The sequence below is a fragment of the Dysidea avara genome, chromosome 1 (assembly GCF_963678975.1).
Source record: "Dysidea avara chromosome 1, odDysAvar1.4, whole genome shotgun sequence".
In the NCBI taxonomy this organism is placed as follows: domain Eukaryota; kingdom Metazoa; phylum Porifera; class Demospongiae; order Dictyoceratida; family Dysideidae; genus Dysidea; species Dysidea avara.
Genome location: NC_089272.1, coordinates 62022205 through 62041855, shown reverse-complemented (window position 1 = coordinate 62041855; position 19651 = coordinate 62022205). Strand labels below are relative to the sequence as shown.

Sequence of the window (19651 nt, the reverse complement as noted above, 5' to 3'; positions counted from 1 at the left end):
GAAATATAATTATGCAAACACTGATGAAATAACCAAATTGTGGCCTTAGCAAGAGACACCAACTGAAAAACTGAGCCACTCCTCAGCAACTGAATGGAGACTATGGTTCCAATGTGCATGCAGCCCAGCAGAGGACACTAACATAGCCTATAGTTAGTTCGTATTCACCTGAACCCTATCGTCAAAAACACTAATATCAAAAAGGTGAACTAGTACAAGATGTAAACATGTTTGTGTGCTTGAATCATTCATACTAAATGTAATGAAGATTTATGCTTATTCTTGCTAGTATCAAAATGCTTTTTAAACAAACACTTCTGGTGTTTAAAGTGCTTCACAGTTCTATTACATAAATGTTTGGGCAACATACAAAAGTTGCATGTGTTAGCAAGAAACAAGGGCTCTTGGTCAGGTGAACCTGACTACTGTAGCATGTACAGGGATAATGGTAATGACCATGCCTGTCTGCCGATGATCCACTTCAATTTTCTCATGAAAAACTAATCTTTGCTGGGTCCTCAGTGTTTAACAGGTAGCTAAAGGCCAGGGTAATTTTGAAAACGAGCACAGACAGATAAGTTATTTGATCAACAATTCATGCATCCATGGCTATTAGAGTGGTAAAATTGATATAATTATAATTTATTGTGGCATGCAGGGGAATTCTAACTGAACTGTGTGGGTTTAGCACTTCCCTACTTTGGTGGCCTCCCTGGCTTGACCACTGAGTGTGATACTGGTCTGGTGACCAGCAGATTAAGTCACGCTGGGGTTGTAATTTATACTCCTAGGTATTTGTCCGGCTTTGGTTACTTAACTCAATGATTTCTCTTATACCACCTCTTTCAGGCTATGCCTTGTAACCTTCCAGTGCCCAGTGATAAAAAATATGTAATGATTTTAAATTTGATTTGTGTGTATACAATTTGTTTCAAGGTTTTTGAGCACCAAATTTTTGTGCTTCAGCTTCTGATAATGAGAAGAGGTTAACCTTATTTGATAGTAAAATATTACTATATGTTGTAAACAATGTAGTTTATCTTCTATCTATAGCTACTAGAGTGTATGGGAATGTAGTAATTGTTTGCTCAATATCTGCTGTGCATGTATAATGATTTTGAACTGGTTATATGTAGCTACTGTTCTCCCTGTAATCTTGACCTACACATAACTGTATTGGAACTTAGAGTATGGATGAAAGTGTACTGCAAAAGGCAACCCTTGCTACTGAATTTTTAAAACAAGCATCAGTGGATTTAAATGGATTTAAGAAAGATATTTTATCACAAGTGAAGGATGCTATAAAAAGCATTGTTGCCTTGGCTAGTCAGTTAAATGATGACACAGAGAAACAACAGTTTGGTCAGCACTTGTCATCAATTGGTACTGCAGCAGTGTTTACAAGTGTAATGAAGACATTACAGAAAGAATATACTGTACAGAATTGGCCATGCATTGCAACCCTCTGCTCTGCATGTATTTCATTGTCTTCAATGTTTGAGTTGTTTTGTAGTGATCTGCTCTTAGCTGGATACATTACAAAGTTGTTGAATCAGCTTGCTAAATCTGGAAAATTGCAGTTTGTTCACAGTGTAAGTTGTATTGTGTATCGTTCGATATTGGCTGTGTGGTATAAATTCTCAAATAACCTTTGCTGTTCAATGTGGTGTTTAATTTTAGCAGAGCAGTAAGTTATTGTGAAGAAGTGTATATGTGATAAGCAAAGCAAAACCTGGAATAGAGTACTGTAATTGTGTAGTTCTTGCATTAAGATAACGTTATACATTTAAAATTTCAATAAGTTGCTATGAATTTTTTTTTTTTAAGTTTATAAAACAGAATTTTCTACCAACTGACTGAGTAACTGACTGACTGACTGACTGACTGACTGATGCCTTCAGACAAGCGTAACTCAATAAAGGCTTGATTTTTTCACTGTTTGTTGTCGCTTCCGCCCAAGAGCTGCCTTTTGGCATACTGCAGTACATACAATGCATTCTTCATAGACTTACCAGTGTCCTCCTTTGTGTCCCATTCATCTTAGCTGACAGTGAAAAGTATCAATTTGGCTGTAGTACGTGATGGCTTCCCTTTGTAACGGAAATTGTCGATATTTTTCATAATGGCTACTTTGATTGCAGAAATGCTTTCAAACAGTTCTTGATTCGTAATGCTGTGTAACAGGTTGAACATAGCTGACTACAAAACACAATGGATGCTTCACGTTTCAGAAGATATTTGATAGCTGGGGTGTGCAGCACCATTTCTTTCTTTTGATGTGGTATGCTTGTAGAGTAGGGACCATAGCACATCAGGGTATTTGATAAGGCAATATGGCGCTCCATTGGCCCATTGTGACCACAAAATGAACCACAAAACTCATGGCTTCTGCTCCGATTTTCTCAGCACGGTTCAGCTTTGTGATTAATCCACATAAGCTGATTGGCCCAGTGGTATACTACTGGTGGAGCAGTAGATGTCTGGGTTGGGCCAGTTTGGCTTAGAGTCGAAATATTTAGCAAAAACCCTGTAACACATCGATAAAAGTACCGAAACAAGCTGGAGTAGTGCACGATATTAAATCACAGTAAAACAATAAGAATTGTTATATCCCTACTGTGCTCAAGATACCATAATGGAAATGCACAGTAGGGATATAACGCTTCTCATTGATTTAATATAATCTTGAATCAGTACTTTTTATCGATGTGCTATGGTCCCTACTCTAGTGGAAAATTCCAGTTTTTTTTTAACAATTAGTATAAGAAAAAAAGGAATTTTAAACTAGAGTAGGTACAATTTAGTATCATGATAAATAGTACTGAAACAAGTTGGATTGGAGTAGTATGTAATGTCCAAATGCTGTAAAACAACAAGAAACAAATTTCCACACACCGTAGAAATATTCGCTTCTTATTGTTTTACATTTTACAACAACTGGACATTACATACTGCTCAATCCAACTTTTTATCATGGTACTACATTGTCCCTACTCTAGTTTAAAATTCCTAATCTTTTCTTGTACTTGTTTGTGAACTTTTTCTGCAAGTTCTTGACCACTAAACACTGCGTAAGAATCTAAATGGATTTCCGAAAATAGATCTTTTAACACTAATCCATATAGGAGCTGTGTAGCCCTAAAACTTTTCATCCATTTAGCAATGTTGGTGCTAACTATATATTAATTAGATTTGAAGTCATTAGTTTCCTTCAATCTGTCTGAAGCTAGCTATGAACCGAATTGGATGTGTTCACGGAAAAACCGCTTTTCACAAAACCAGTCACAATATTACACAATTATAGTTAATGACATCACTATACTTATACTGGTATATGCAAGTAGTTTGCAATTTTTTGCCAATTAGCTAAAACTATAGAACACACCAAAAAGTATTGCTAAACTGTATTAAATTCACTTACAATAGAAGTTCATCAAGTTATCTAGCTTAAAACTGGTTCACTCACTAACTTTGTTTGTATGGTATTAGTAGCACTTATGTAGCTATAGCTATAATATGGTTTGCTTGACATATCATGTGAAGAAACACAAAGAAAGTAATGAATGAAAGCATGCTATCAGTCTGGATAATGATGAAGCAAACAAGGGAAGCAGCTAGTGCAGGGATGGATCTGGGGGAGCTCAAAAGATTCCATGGAACCCCCTTTGACTGAACTGTTGAAAAGTTTTTCTTCAATTAAACACTTATTACAATGACAAAACAGTGAAACACTTTTATCTTTGTTTACAGCAGTAATACTTCAAATATCACTTGAAACTGCTAATTTTCTGTGATAGGCACCTCTAAAACTATTGTTGTCTTTATCTTCTAAAGCTATTACAGCAACTATTAAAGGCTTCAGTTGCATTTCTAAAGGCCTAGGTGGTAAGATTTAACAGTGAAACATTGCTGGGGAGTCTACCAATAAGAGTGGAACTTCCCCTTTATTGGAATCATTTATAGATTTGAGGACTGTTTTTAGAAGTCTAGTCTGGATCTGTGCCTGTAGTGAACAGTGTTGGTCACAGCATATGTTCAGAAATGCAAATAGTTAAGCCAATTAACTTTGCTAAAAACAAACACTTATTGTCTCTGATGATATTGTACAGCTCACCAAGCACTGCATCATCTACAACACATGTCCACTGGTGTACACATTGTGCAATGCTATATTGCATAATGTGTAGCTATACCTGTGGTTGGAAGCCCTACTATTGATAAAGAACCTTTACTGGTACAGAAGGATAAAAGGTAAGACAATAGCGCATGCATTGTATGTTTATCAATATGCCAAAGGTTTCTTCTTGAGTGAATTTGAAATGCATTTGTGAAAGAAGTAGGGCTGTAGCTGTACCCAGTTTTCTGCTATGTTTGACTGAATGCATCAGGCAGGCAGTAGAAAATTCCATCAAATAAAAAAGATTTAAAATTCTGTAGCAACTTGATAAATATGTTTCTGGTTGATCTGAAGACACTTGTGGGCTTGATTTTACCCAACCAATATTGTCATGTCATTGTGAGGAAAATTCGAGGCAGGTTTTTGGGTTTTATATTTCCTTAGCTAAGGGAATTTTTTTAAATGGATGGAAGATGAAGAAAATAAGACAAACTATCAAGGCACATATCTCAAAGATGGTGGGACCGATTTAACTCAAATTTGATATCGAAGATGACCCTACCCTGAGGGTGTTTCATACAGGAAAATGGGCTAATTCTATTTAGCGGAAAATCATTCCTACAGTATTATGCTGGATTATTGTTTAAGTAAACCTATCTGTCATACTCAAAGTTACGCTGGTGTAATTGGACAGGTGCAATCTTAAACAAAATGGGTTAACCACATCCCTTGCAGTCATCGTCATTTTAGTGAAGCAAATATTATATTACCAATTTAGCAGATTTGTAGTGTATAGTCTCAACAACTTTAAATGGTAGTCATTCAGTGAGTGTATTATATAAACTGTTAATAATATTGTGCTTTATTCATGTAGACAGAAGAATATTTAACTGTGACTGCCTTGTGCACTTTAGAAAACTGTGCACTGTGTGTATCAGAGAGAGGGATCCTAGATGTATACTGGAAGTACAAGGCACAAGATATTTTGTTGTCTTACTCACAATCCTCTCTTGTTCAAGTTAGCATCCCAGCTCTAATTATTCTTGGTTTGATGAATTCAGATGCTGATAAGGATGTTGTGTGTGTTTCAAGGGAGGCAATTGCACCTCTCTTGGCCAAAATCGTTACTGCTGCTGCTGCTGTTGCCGCTGTTAGTAAATCCCCTCAGCCTATTATGCTTAACTACATAGCAGTGAGCTTATTGGAATTGCTAAAAGGTGCCAGGGGATTGGCTTTAAATGAAACAATTGCCAAGATTTTCATTGAAAATGAAGTTCTATCTTCCCTCACCAAGTTACTTAAAGCAGACAGTGAAGATGACAAGCTGGAAACTTTGGAAATACTTTGGACATTAGCCACACATGATAGCAATAAAGAATTGTTGTGTAATAATCGTGAAGTGCTTGAAGAGCTAAGATTAAGATCAGACAATTTCCCAGCTGCAAGGTGTGCACTACTTAGAATTGAAGGCAGGAACCTGCTAAAAGGTAACAGTAGTTTTTAGTTTTCATTTCACACTTAAATAAATGTATCTTATGTATCTGTGCAACTCTTAAGTGAATAACAACTTGTGGTTTCGAAATAGATAATCAGAAGCACTAAACATGTTCGAGGGAAGGTCATATTTAAAACATACAGTATGTGCCATTTACCAACAAATTAAAAAAGGACAGTAATTGTCAACCAGCTGTTTTGGCAACAATAAAATATATACAATGGATATAAACAAACTATATAAGTAGCTACAGAATAACAGTCTAATAGACTGTCCTACATAGTTTACTTGCTGAGTGATATCTTCTAGGGATATTCAATTGCTTTCTTGTGTATGCATATGTGAGGGGGAATACCAAAGGAAAGGGATGTAGACTTTTTAACTGTTGAGTAACAGTCAGTAAATTTCCCTTTATTGTTAGTAAATTACACACATTAGGAAGTTGTACTTGTATTTAAATTCTTTATAACTTTATGAAACAATTAAGTATTGAATTGAAATTTGAAATATGAATAGCTGACAAGTTGCGATTTGCATAATTCGAATTTTGTGTCTAACTGCTATAAGTCCCTTTTCCTATACCCCCTCACATATACACACACCACATGCACATTTCTTGAAAATCATCTGACTGTACGTACCATTGTGCAGCTGTGAATGGGTTTAGCATCACCGTTTGGCATGTGTATAAAATTATGCATAACAATAGTACTTTATGACGCGTTATGGTTTGTTGTCAGAAGTACAATCAGGACACACGATAGTGTGTTATGTAGCTAAGGAAAGCCAATATGTCCAGGAATGTAACAAATAAGTATGCATTTTACAGGAACCAAGAAAACATGATTTTCATGCATATCTCAGTAACAGCTTAATAGAATTAGCTCATTTTCTTGTATGAATCATCCCTCAGGGTAGGGTCATCTTTGATACCAAATTTGAGTTAAATCGGTCCAGTTGTCTTTGAGATATGTGCCTTCATAGTTTGTCTTTTCTTTATCTTCCATTCATTAAAAAACATTACCGTAGCTAAGGAGATATGTATAAAGCAAAAACCAAACATGTGAATTGAGATACTTTAATAGAACAGCCACTGAGAAATATTAAATTAAAAGCAGCAAAAATATGTCCTCGGTTCAAACCAAGGACCTCCAGACCTATATGCCTAAACCCTTTACCACTCTGTCACTGCTGTCAAATGTTCATCTCACTTAATTTCTAGTTTACTACACCAGAATGGTAAAATTTTGTAGATCTATCAATAGAAATTCTAGAACATTCTATGTACATTGTATTTTAGAAGTGTTCAGAAAAAAGAATGTGTGTTCTATTAGAGTATTTACTACGTAAATTGTCAAATCAAATAGCTAAAATAGTAAACATATGTATGTGAGAGTCATTATTATTGTGGCGATACTGTGATTTGTTGTAATGCCTATTGCTTATGCAAACTTGTTGCACATGTCAGTAAACTACAAGTCAAAGTGTATCCTGTTTAAATTGGGTTGTAAACCATACATGCATGTACTGTAATAAGTGCATTTCGACATCACTTAATATAGCAGTCATTTAGATGCAACATACAACTGATACCAAAATTAATTTCATAATTGTACAAATGTCATTTAGACCCTTTGTGGTAGATTTTAGAGGTGTCTAAGTTGCTTAGATTTTTATTACACACACCTGCACTGGTAGCGCTGGCAATGCAACGCCACCTGAAACTTAGTTATAAACCTGTAACAAGTGGAGTGATGGCTTGTTTCTACTAATTAATGCTACATTTCTCTGTGCTGTCAAGAGTGTTAAGGTACAACAGCTACATAAATTATCTAAATAAGTTAGACTTCAGACCGCAGGGATCTCCGTAACCCCCAGGCCCTGTAGTAGCGCCTTCGCTTTGTTCAGGTGCCACAACACAGGGTTATTGAGTTATTAAATTACATAGACCCCTGAGGTCTGAAGTCTAAAATCTACTTCTTCTGCTTACATGTAGAGAAAAGACAAAAGTTAATTAGTATATAGAAATGCGAAAAGAAATGATATCTAATTCAAAAACAACTAAGCTGTGAGAAAAGGGTGCAGCCTTCCAAAAATAGGCAAGTATCAAAAAGACGTGGTAACAAAGGTGGTGACCAAGAAATTGTATTGTATTAATGCTTTACAGTGACCAGCACTGAAGGTCTGCAGCAACATGTGCTGCAGCCTGAGGATTACCTAACCTAATTTCAAATGATACAGTGTTACAAAATTAATCATTGCAGTCATTTCTTGGCCATCACTTTTGACATCACAACTTTTTCATACTAGCCTATTTTTGAAAGACCGCACCCTTTTTCACAGCTTGTTTTGCACTTACATGGCTGCAATTGAATTGCATACATAATAATATAATAGGTACGTGACCACATTAATGAATTGCTTTATTAACTTTGCAGATATTTCCAGTACAATCGACTATCTACAAGTTGCCTATCATGGAGGAGGATACAACGAATGTGTTTCCCTTTGTGAGTCAGTTTTGAAGGAAATTGAAATGGACAAAAGTAGTTGCAAAAGTGAAAACATTTCCACCATTCAGCTGTACATGGGCAAATCACTCTATTGCAAGTACAGAAATGCAAGAAAGTATTCAAGTGCCAACAAAGAGGCCGATATGCCTTTGCATAAAAAGAAAGATACCTTGGTTGATGTGAAAAAAGCTATCATAACTTTAGGAATTTTGATGGATGAGAATTTGATCGATGATGAAGGGAGAAAGTATTTCGATCTTGCAATGGTTGAATATATACGAGTTACCAACAATCTGAGTGCCTGTAAACGTTGTCTACTTTGCCATTCTAAGAGCCAACTAAAAAGTAGTCATGTTATCCCAAACTTTGTTCTATCAGGCTTTGCAAAAGGAGTTAAGTCATCGTCATCTAAGAAAGTTTATTGCTCTTTAGACGGGTCTAGTGACTATAAAGAATACACACCTCGACAAGCTGCTTGGTGGATGTTGTGTAGTAAATGTGAGAACCTTCTAAGTAAAGACGAAAGTCATTTTGCCAAAGAATTCTTTCATTTAATATATGAGAAAAGCGATGTTGATAATCCATCTAGGGAAGCTCAGATAAAATACTCGCAGTGGTTATACCAGTTTTCAGCTGGTTTGGTTTTTAGAGCATTGGCTATTAATACAAAAGGTATGGTGGGATTTTTAAATGATAATGTTTTATACAAAGTTTTTACTAACCTTCGTAAAAGTTTGTTATATCCTGACGACACAGCTGTGGATCATCCTGAAATTGCCATATTTGTCAATCCACTTTCTTTACCAGAAACTGGTTTAAGCATTTCATCCACAATGCACAGGTTGCTTAATATGCCTGGCTTTATTTCTTTGATTGAAGATGATGAGAAGTTAAATCACTGTCGTATTCCCAGAATTGCTAACCACTTGCTTATCCACTTAGGAATCATAAACATAGTCACAGTTTTTCCAGGTGGAAAGTCCACTCTGCCAAAAGAAAGGATTATCAATCCACAGTCAGGAGTGTTCATTGTACCTGCCGAAAGTGAAAGGTTACAGAAACTACCTTCATTTGTCTGGAACTCTCTCACCTTGGCTGCTGAAACACTAGAGGTAACTGACATTCAAGTTACACAGGAAAGGCTACAGGCTACCAGTCTTAATGACTCCCATCCAGGAGGTTTAGAAAAGGTGTTTGGTATGGAGGATGCTGTGAGGAATGATAAAGAATTCATTAAAAGAAATGGCTTCCAGCCGTCATCTGATCCTGCATTCCCCAAGGTGTTCAATTTTCTGCCACCTGATATACTGATTAATAGGAACAAACCAAATCAACTGGTTTTACCTGTTGGGCACAAACTGTTGCTCCACCAAACCCTCAACTCTAAAGAATTTGACCAAGAAGGAGTTACACACTTTCTCTGTATTGGAAATGGTGAAGGAGGTTATGTGAAAGATAGGCCCTACGTTGTTCAACACAGATTCATGCCAGGCCTTCACATGAACGTAGGATATTTTATATCTCCCAATACTCTCAGTCCAGATGAACTCCTTCCAGATAAACATCCCAAAGTTTATGCAAACCATCTCTTAGCTAATCTAAAATCATCTGGTATATTCCAGAAACTTTTCTCAGGTTTATTAAAGGAGGTTGGCGCAACAGTACAAGATCTTATTGCATCACAATTGAGGTATAGAGTATACTGTGTGTTTGTGTGTGTAGTGTGTGTGTGTGTGTGTGTGTGTGTGTGTGTGTGTGTGTGTGTGTGTGTGTGTAGTGTGTGTGTGTGTGTGTGTAATGTGTGTGTGCGCTTGCGCGAGCGTGCATGCGTGCGTGTGTGTGTGTGTGCGTGCGTGCGTATGTATCTCTGTGTGTGTGTGCACGTACGTGCGTGCATGTGGTTTTGACTTATGGGAAAAATAGAAGTACATGTATTCTGTATTTTTGTTGTGTAAGCTTATGTTTACCAAATTTACATAAACTTCTTACAATTTTTTGTTTTGCACAGCTATAGAAAGTTTCCAAGCATTAACTATGTAGCTTACTGCCTTTAGCTAGTATAATTATAGTTATTGATTAGATGTGGCTAAAAATACCACTGTAGTAGTAGCTACCAGTGCTGCGGAAGATTGAGGTACTCTCATGTGAAATACTTTTTGTTCGGTGTAAGGTGTGAAGTTACACAAAAAAATTATCATGAGAATATTTTGCACAAAGTAAAATAAAGTGGATTACAGACATTAAAGAATTCTAGTAGTAGGGAGAATATCCAATCATTTATGGTCTTCTGTTTGAAATAATTAATTGTATTCATATGGTGCACACACAGAGTGTAATTGCATTCATATTGTTGGACGTGAGAGTGTCAATTGAATGAATTCTGTTAATTGGCTATCTGAAGGCTCACTTTACAACCATACTCAGTACATGTGTAGCAGAATACATGTACTGTCTTCATAAACAAGAAACGTACCCCTCTAGATAGAACTCATAACCTCATAACTCTAGGTAGACAGCTAGCTACTGTACCTCATTAGATATATAAGGCTGAATAATTATGAGAAATTTTCTTAGCTGTTTTACTAGTTCTAGAATGCCACATGCATAATATTATGTAACTGCGTAATCTCAAGCTATCATATGTGTGATCAGATCTGACATATTTACTGTATAATACTGTATTTTTTGAGTTCTTTTTATTTATGGCTGATTTTTTCAGAAATGTCCAGCTGATCAGTAAATGTGTCCCTCTCTGTTGGTTTTGCTGTAACAAATGTGATGTCTGCTTTACACAGTCCTTTTATAAATTGGAACGATACCGCAAGAAATACACATATTGTAGTGAGACCTGTAAGGCCAAGCTGGTTAAACCACCTCCTATCAAGAATGCTCTCCCTGAAGGATTTGAGATCAGAAATGAATTCCAAGGCTCTTGTTATGTGAATTTGCCTGAAAATCATGTAGTAATTTCTCATGGCACAACAGAATTTATAGCTGAGGGTGACCAAGATCGTTCAGGAGATTTAACAGTGTTTTTATGCAAGTCTGTCGGTGACTATGATTTCAGACCTTATGTAATTTGCCATCTGCACAGCTTGATTGAGCAATTTTCAGTTGGAATATTCATATCTTTACCAGACCTTCAACTGATGGAGCTTCTTCCTGGCTCAAACCATGATGGTTCTCACACTGTCTTTGTTGACAGTTTTTACTCCAGTGGGATAGTCCCAGCATTGTTGATGCAGAAATTGTCAAAGCAACGGATGGAAAGGATTGTTCAGTGTGATGAATGGTATAGTTACCCATGTTGCTACAGTACATAGTAATTCATGCTGCTACAAAACATGTGATTATCATATTATAATATAGCATCAAAATTTCTGGAATATACTTTAAACAATATAGTCCAAGACAATAATTTGAAACTCTTTATACTGACTTTTTTATGTATATGTACCACTTTAGCTTGAGTGTTCACATTTTTCCTGGGCAATATCCATGGGAAAGCAGTTTGTCGTAGTTTGACAGTTCAAATGCTTTGATTCATTTTATTAAGTGACACAGAACTTTACACTGTTAGGTCTAGCTGGCTCGGTACAGTTTCTAAGTTTTTCATTAGTTGATTACAAAACTGATTTATTATCATTAAAGTAATTGTTTGGAATGCGTACCCACCACATGTCACCCATTGAGCAGACCATGGAATGACACAAGACTGCTACATATAATAGGTTACTAATATAGTCCTAAATACTTTACTTAATTGGGATGAGCCTGAGCGAACCCCACACTAGCAAGTCAATGGTATGTACATCTCGTTTACAGACAATTACAAGAAAACACGGATAACTTACAGGTTGGTACGTGCATTCATAACACGAACAATAACTGGCATGATTTACTGACACTCCATATAAGGCTGGTATGTATGAACAATAGCCGGGAGTGATTTTCTGATGTTCCATATAAGGCTGGTACGTACGTTTATGACACGAACAGTATCTGACATGTTTTGCCTCCTTATATTTTCATGCATTGTCTAAATGGATGACTGACAAATAATAGCTAGAGCTGAATTGCTCTGTAGATGTCTACCTGGCCATTCACCACCTGGTGACTTAGAAAGAGATCTGTTGGCTCTTCCCACCCTAATTGGTGGTATGGGTATTATCAACCCCATCAGAATGTGTGACTTCAAGTTTTCTACCTTTGATAAAGTTACTAACCCTTTACAATCCCCTCTGTTTTCTCAGTCTGGTATCTTTTCAAGTGATATTCAAGATAAGCAATTCTCTATAAAAACTGAAATTTACCGCTTGAAACTTTCCATGATTTCTTCCAACAGAACCACTTTACATGAGGAGCTACTACTAATTTGAAGACATCAATTGAGTTGGCCTCTGACTGTCCTTCCATTGCAGGAGCACAATTTCTCCCTTCACAAAACTGCTTTTCATGATGCTGTTACTCTCAGATATGGATGGGATCCAGCCAGCATTGTGCCTGTGGAACTAAGTTCACTTTTGAACATTCTTTTACATGTCCCAAGGGTGGCTTTCCATCACAATGAGATTCATGTAGTTTACTGACTGAGGTCTGTCATGAGGTTGCAGTTGACCCCATTTACAACCAGTCACAGGTGAGCAGTTCATTCTAGCTTCTTCAAACACTGAAATGATGCTCACCTAGTCATTTCAGCTAATGGATTTTGGTGAGGTCATTGTGAGAAGGCTTACATTGATGTAAAAGTTTTTAACCCACATGTGCCAAGTAATTGTACCATCAAAGTCCACCAATACTAGGGCCATTTACAGAAAATGCAAGTAAGAAGCGACTGTATGAAGTTCACATGTATAAAGTTCAATACAGTTCCTTTACTCCTTTAATTTTCTCAGCCACAGGGAGAATGGCTAATGAAGCAACAGTTTTTTACAAGCACCTTTCCTTCCCTGCTATCTGATAAGTGAGACTCAAATTACACAGCTGCAATGGGATGGGTATAATGCTACTTGTTCTTTTCACTACAATAAGATGTTTAAGGGGATGTAGATCATCTAAGGGCAGATTTGGTCACTCTTCAGAAACAGCACAGGTCGATCTCATCCAGATAGAGACCAGACTGCCATTCTTTTTCAGCTATGTTCAGCCCGTTACACAGCACTACAAATGAAGAACAATATTAGGAGAAGCACCTCTGCAATCAATCCAGTCACCATGAAAAATAGAGACAATCTGTGCACCCTAACTACGTATCAATTACTGACTCGTAACACTTCACTTTTGGCTATGTTCAGCCCATTTACAGCATTACAAACTAAGAACCACCTCAGTAGTTGCCATGGAAAATACAAACAACTCCCTTAGGGAATCCATCACGGGCCATTACGCTAGCTACCACGAATTGACACCTTGAGCTGTCAGCAAAAAGAAATATGACACAAAGAAGGACAAAGGTAACTTAGGTAAGTCCATGTTGTGTGTACTAGGGTAACTATGCCAAAAGGCACATCTCTGGATGAAGCAACATTGAACAGTAAAAGAATCAAACCTGTAGTCTTAGCCGTTATCGAGTTATGCTTATCTGAAGGGCATTAGTCAGTCAGTCAGTCAGTAGAAAATTCCACTAATATATATATATATATTTTAGTTTCGTGGTAACCTTTTGGATGTGTTTCAGGTCACACTGAAGGCACTTTTGGGCTTGGTTATACCTAACCAATACTGCCAAGGTGCCATGAATGTATTGTGAGGCTGGTTTTAGGGTGGTATTTTTGACCAGAAAAGCCCAAACCTTCATGATCCCTAATATACAGTACTACCGCACTGTATGATAATTACATGTAAATTCACCACTATGCTTTACTTGGCAAGCTTTTTTTCTAGTATTACTTGAGATTTAAATAATCATATCATTTGTACAAAACAGAACAGAAACATTAAGATATCCAATAAAATGCAACTAAATATAAACATGGCAGTGATGCTAAATAATGGAGGCACAAACAGTACATACTGTCATTCTGTTTTGTTGCTAGCAAAATTTGTAGCTATATAGTTCTGTTCACTTTTATATAGGGAATTGCTTGATAAACAGTGTCAGATTCCTTGCTGGTATTGCCAGAAAAGATGTGTCAACTGTTTCACTGTCACTGATCAAGGCAAATTCTGCAGCAGTCTTTGTGAAGAGCAGCAAAAATCATCTCCATTTGTGCTTAACAGTTTGCCAGAGGGTTTCACTGTTAACAGGAGCCTCCCGCAAGGATCAGGGATTAACAAGGTGACCTTACCTGAAGGTCACCGTCATTTGTTGCATACAAGTGGCTCAATAAATACTCGAGAAGGTGAAGTATCATCTGAACTAACAATAGTTTTGTGTCTTGATGATAATGAGAAGGTGTACACTTTGCTTCATGACTATATGCCACAGAAGAATTTTATAGCTAATATAGCCTTTTATATATCCACTGAAGACTTTTCAGTAGAAGGCTTACTATGCAATGGTGATGTTGCTGCTGAGTTATATATGGGTCAGATAAAATCTCAGATTTATAATATTCCTGATGGAATAAAGTCAGCTTTGGAGAGAAGGGGTTACACAGACATTACATCTTTACTTCATCGTGCTAGGTAAGTTATTTGTGGTCAAGGTAGTGTGCTTTTTAGAAGACAAAGTCATAAATGCAATTAAGGGTACTGTATGCTGTGTAATTCAGAATATTGAATTAGTCAGTACACAACATCATTGCTTTAAGTAAAGAGATAACTAGGTTGTAATATCCTTTCAAATTGGACATGTGCAGTCACTAAGTTTGGATAACTGTGCATGTGTTAAAACACATTATTATTATGTACTGTTCATGCACTATTTGCATGTTGATTGGTACTGCAATTGGCTGCTAAATAAGGGCTGATAATAGAACCGTGCATAGACTTATGTTCTGCATCATTGTAAGGCAAGTGCATGACAATTTTACTGTGAGATTAAAATTTCTTTAACCACTGCCTAGAGGGACTTGAAAGCTAATATATCATCAACTGGCAATGTGAACCCTATAACATAAAGATTTTAACATAAAGATTTGCTTCTCTATGACCTACCCATATTCAATAATTCAGAGGTTTTCTTACTAGTAGCTATGTGACATGTGTATGAGGACATAAAACTGATGCAGACTGTTTTAGAAACTCTACCATGTCATACCAAAACACAATAATTCATGTCCCCTGCTACGTTTTAAAGGTTATCTGCTACATTTCTTGTGTAGTTTATAGTAATCTCTTCCTTAATAACGGTATGCAGTTACTGTCACTGTAATAATTTTTCTCCTTGATGAACTGCGATCAACCAAGTAATATTTTAGTGGTAAGATGCAATGCCACACCTCAGAATATAGTTGTAATATGTAGTAAACGGCCTAAGATATTTTGCAGACTAGACTCACAGACTGAGCTGGAAACAGCTTCTTAACACTAATCCAAACGTTATCTATCTCTTCTAATGCTGGGAACATCATTATTGAGCTAAAACTGCAGGTACTGTTCTTCCTCTTAAGTCATGAAGGTCACGCATGTCCTAAATTAATAGAAAAAAGCATGCCAGTAGTTGAGCCATAGCTTTGTAGGGTGGCATAGCTATTCCTACACAGTTTAGCCGTGATTTATGGTAAATACACAAATACAGATTGGTATAAACTTACCGATTTGATATTGAGTTGGTGGGTGGCATTAGCTAGCTATGTGGCTGTGTAGTCTTGCCCCCAGATTTCAAGGTTAACTTACTGGCTCATAACTGAAGCTTATAAACACTAGTGCTAAGTGTACTGGAGCAACAAAGGAATGAACCTATGCTACAATAATAGCCTATATCACTACTTGTACGTGTGTTTTGTGAATATTTTAATAATTTAGTGCACACACAACCTTTGTGACTTATGAGGAAGAGCAGTACCAACAGTTGTAGCTCAATAATGGTGTGCCCAGCATTACAAGAGATAATTATAAATAATGCTTGGATTATTGTTACAAGCTTTTTCCAACTCAGTCCGTGAGTCCAGTCTGCGAATTCAGTCCATGAAATAGCTACATTAGGCTGTAGTAAACTACGTAGATGATGTGTAGAATCATCCTCCAATTGACATTATGTTGAATTTATTAAATGTGCTTATTTTTTTTACCTTAGATCAAAAGCAGTGGATATTAAGTGTTTCCCACACTGTTGGTTTTGTGAAAGTCGTTGCTGCGTTTGCCTTCAACCGGCAAGCATTACAACCAGTATTAATGGTGAAAGCATTCTACACTGCAGTGAGGATTGTCTAAAAATCATCTATCAGAATCCAGGAATTATTCACATATTACCTTGTGGGTATAAAGTCACAAACAATCCCAATGGAGTAGACTGTGGTGTCACACTTCCACAGGGACATTGTGTAGTATTTCATGTGAGTCGTGAATACAAGAGGAAAGGTGGCAGATTTGGTCAGTATATCTTGTTTGTCTGTGTGAACACTGACTCATGTAGTATGCCATATGTACTCTATCACCAGTTTAATTCACTACGGCAGTTGACTTTTGGGTTTTATGTTTCACACACCACGTTTGAGCCTAAAGAACCACTGCAATACCAGAACAAAGCAGATCAAATGAAATGCTTAAATTACTTACAGCAGATTCTGACCTTGGAACCTGTTGGAGAGATCATTAGATCCACTCTAGCTAAATGTGATGTTTCCACACTTCAACTAGATACACTGTAAGGAATAGTTCATTTCAGTTACGTGCATGTATGCAAGTATTATTATATTGGTGATGAAAAATGGCCATCTTCTATGCATTGTAAAAGAAGGTGGCTTTGTATCCCTATAAGTAAAAGGATGCCATACATGCCAATGGGTAATTAAGTCTGTGCCTTGACCATTGACCATCATGAATACGGTATATATAGTACAAATTCAAAAACTAAGCACTTCTATTGACTTTTCTAATGTTATTTGCATTGATAATTTTGTTTCCTTAAAAGTATTTGGCTTTTGATCAATGCTCACAAATCAAGCCTATACACTATAGCTCAAATTTATATTTTCAAAATCAACAAGCACTGACTGTTTTAGAGTGTATTTTAGTATTTCTTGACAACTGTATGTATTAGGGTAAGTGCTGGAGAAAGTGATTCAAGCCTAGTTTGCTAATAATAATGTAATACAGTATTATACTGTACTCCATTATGTGGCCAAAAATCAAGACTTGTGTGTAGGAGTGTGAGTGTGTCATTACATAAACTTAGCCTGCAGCAATAAGGCACTAAGTAACAATTTATTGTGCAAGCTGCCGCCTGTAATTTGACATCTCAGGATATTTAGTATTTTTTTGGAGCCAATTAAATGTGTACATGTAATTGTAGTGTGCACAATGAAATGAACTATTTGCTTTGCATTAATATTAATAGTCAACATTATTTTTTTCTTTTTCAGGAAGATGATTAAGGATAATGTTTGTGTGCCTCCTTGCTGGTACTGCAATAGCAGAAAACAATACTAGACATTCTCAAAGTTAACAGTGGTACGTAGCTGTAGTTGTTATGTATACTTTTATACACACATACAGGGTTTTTCTTTGGATATAGTTAGTTGTGTATACCAAAAGTTTTTTCCCTGTAACACAGAGATGTATTAAATACACAATATATGTATATGGTAGAGCTAGCTATGTTTTTAAATAAAATATGTTTTCATGCTGCAATGATAATGTAGACAGTAGTACAGTAGATTTCTGATTAGTTATTCATTGAATCCAAATACAAGTATGTAAAAGTCATTTGTATGGACATAACCAGTGAAGCTTTCTGTCATGGGCAGTGCAAGATAACTGTTTAAAATGGATGCTGCTGATTCTCATTGACTACTTTCAAGCATGTGGTTTTTTGTGCAGCATAATTTTTGATTTCTGCAGTCAATCAACAACTGTTAACATGTATGGATACTTTGTGGAATGAAATAGACATGTGTATGACTGCAAACTTATACAGTTTCACAATCTTTGTGAAATGTGATATAGTTAAAGAGTCTCCATACACAGGGACATAGCTATTTTAAATATTTTTGTATCAACTTCTGATACTTTCATATCATTCATCAATCATGAAGTATTAATGGCTTTAAAATTGTGTATCTTGCATGGTGTTGTGTGGTAACAATTATGTCAGAATATAAAATACTGTATAACCATATAGGGTATAGCTACATACCATATATGCATATTGTCCAAAGTTAGTATGTGCATGTTACAGCAGATTTTCAACACCACTAGATCTCATCCGATGCCATTATGACTGTATCCCATCCTCAACTATTAATCCTTGCTGTTTCTCTTTATTTTTTTTGTCAACATTCCCTTCCTATGGAACACCATTCCCCTTCATATCCTACAACCGTCAAATCCAATTGCATTCCAACTGCACTTCATCGTTTTCTTTTTGTGTAAACTCTGTATTGTAACTGTTCTATTTTGTCTCTTGTTGTAATTGTTAATGTGTTGTGGACGTATATTTGTATGTTTGTGTGTGTGGGGAGCACTTTTGCAGGCAATGCCTTCTATGTACCCATGTCTTTAACAAAATTGATAATCTAATCTATAAGTTCTAATTATCAATTAGCAACTCTAAAGTTACAGAAATCATAGAAAAGTGCAAATACTTTATGAGGGAAATTTTGATGAATCTGCAGCTGATGATCGAGTAGCTAATTTGACTTGGAAGTTTTGACTAAATGCTTTAGTATTTGTGTTATAGTGTGGAATACCTAAATTAAGAAGTAAATTATACTGAACGGCAAGACAAAACATTTCCTTGTTAAACTCGCCTTGCATTGTATGGTTTACACTGTGTGACCAGATTTGCAAAAAGGGGTCTTCCACATTCATTCAATCTACAGTACTGCCCAGAGGTAATGTTACACTCACAAGCAGTTGATACTCGTGTAGCCAATTTTCGACTCACGATTTCTTTGGCATGTGTGTGCTAACTAACTCACCACTTGTAGTGACAACATGCAAGCTCCCTCTGGTGACTGCTCCAGTAACCGCGTGCCTTTACACGTGATGTATTCCAGTCGTGCGTTGTGTCGAGTTGTTGAGCACTCGCGAGGTATTGTAATGTTACCTCTGGGTGGTACTGTACCAACTTTAATGACTCATAACTGCAGATTGGACAAGGATATTGAATTAAAATTTAGTCAGTTATGGGCATCAACATGCATAGTGGATGAAGAAGATTTCAGGTTACTGTGTTTCTTTATCACTAAGTTATGGTCTTCCCAAGTTCATAGAATTGAATGGGTATGGAAGACCCCTTTTCACAAATCTGGTCACCTATGTGTTGGTGAAGCGCTTTGTGTGAATCTTGCAATTGGTTTAGTAGTAATACAGTTTGAACAATACTGACTAGTACATGCAAAATGCAGTATGTTGGCAGGCAAACCAGTAAGAGTTGACAATTACAGGTATTGACAATTACTGTTAACTAGATTTTAAAGA

At 36.5% G+C, this 19651-nt stretch overlaps 2 protein-coding genes across 2 annotated transcripts in view; both read left to right on the top strand.

Annotated features, from left to right (window-relative positions):
- Positions 1 to 19651, top strand: part of LOC136239685 (uncharacterized) — a 47252-nt gene that overhangs the window by 1606 nt on the left and 25995 nt on the right. The window lies entirely within an intron of this gene.
- LOC136242128 (uncharacterized) lies at positions 1191 to 17847 on the top strand. Its single transcript, XM_066033541.1, has 7 exons — positions 1191 to 1592; positions 4992 to 5604; positions 8051 to 9815; positions 10845 to 11417; positions 14201 to 14752; positions 16305 to 16874; positions 17593 to 17847. The coding sequence occupies exons 1-7, from the start codon at positions 1191 to 1193 to the stop codon at positions 17657 to 17659; spliced, it is 4542 nt and encodes a 1513-aa protein (XP_065889613.1). The 3' UTR covers positions 17660 to 17847.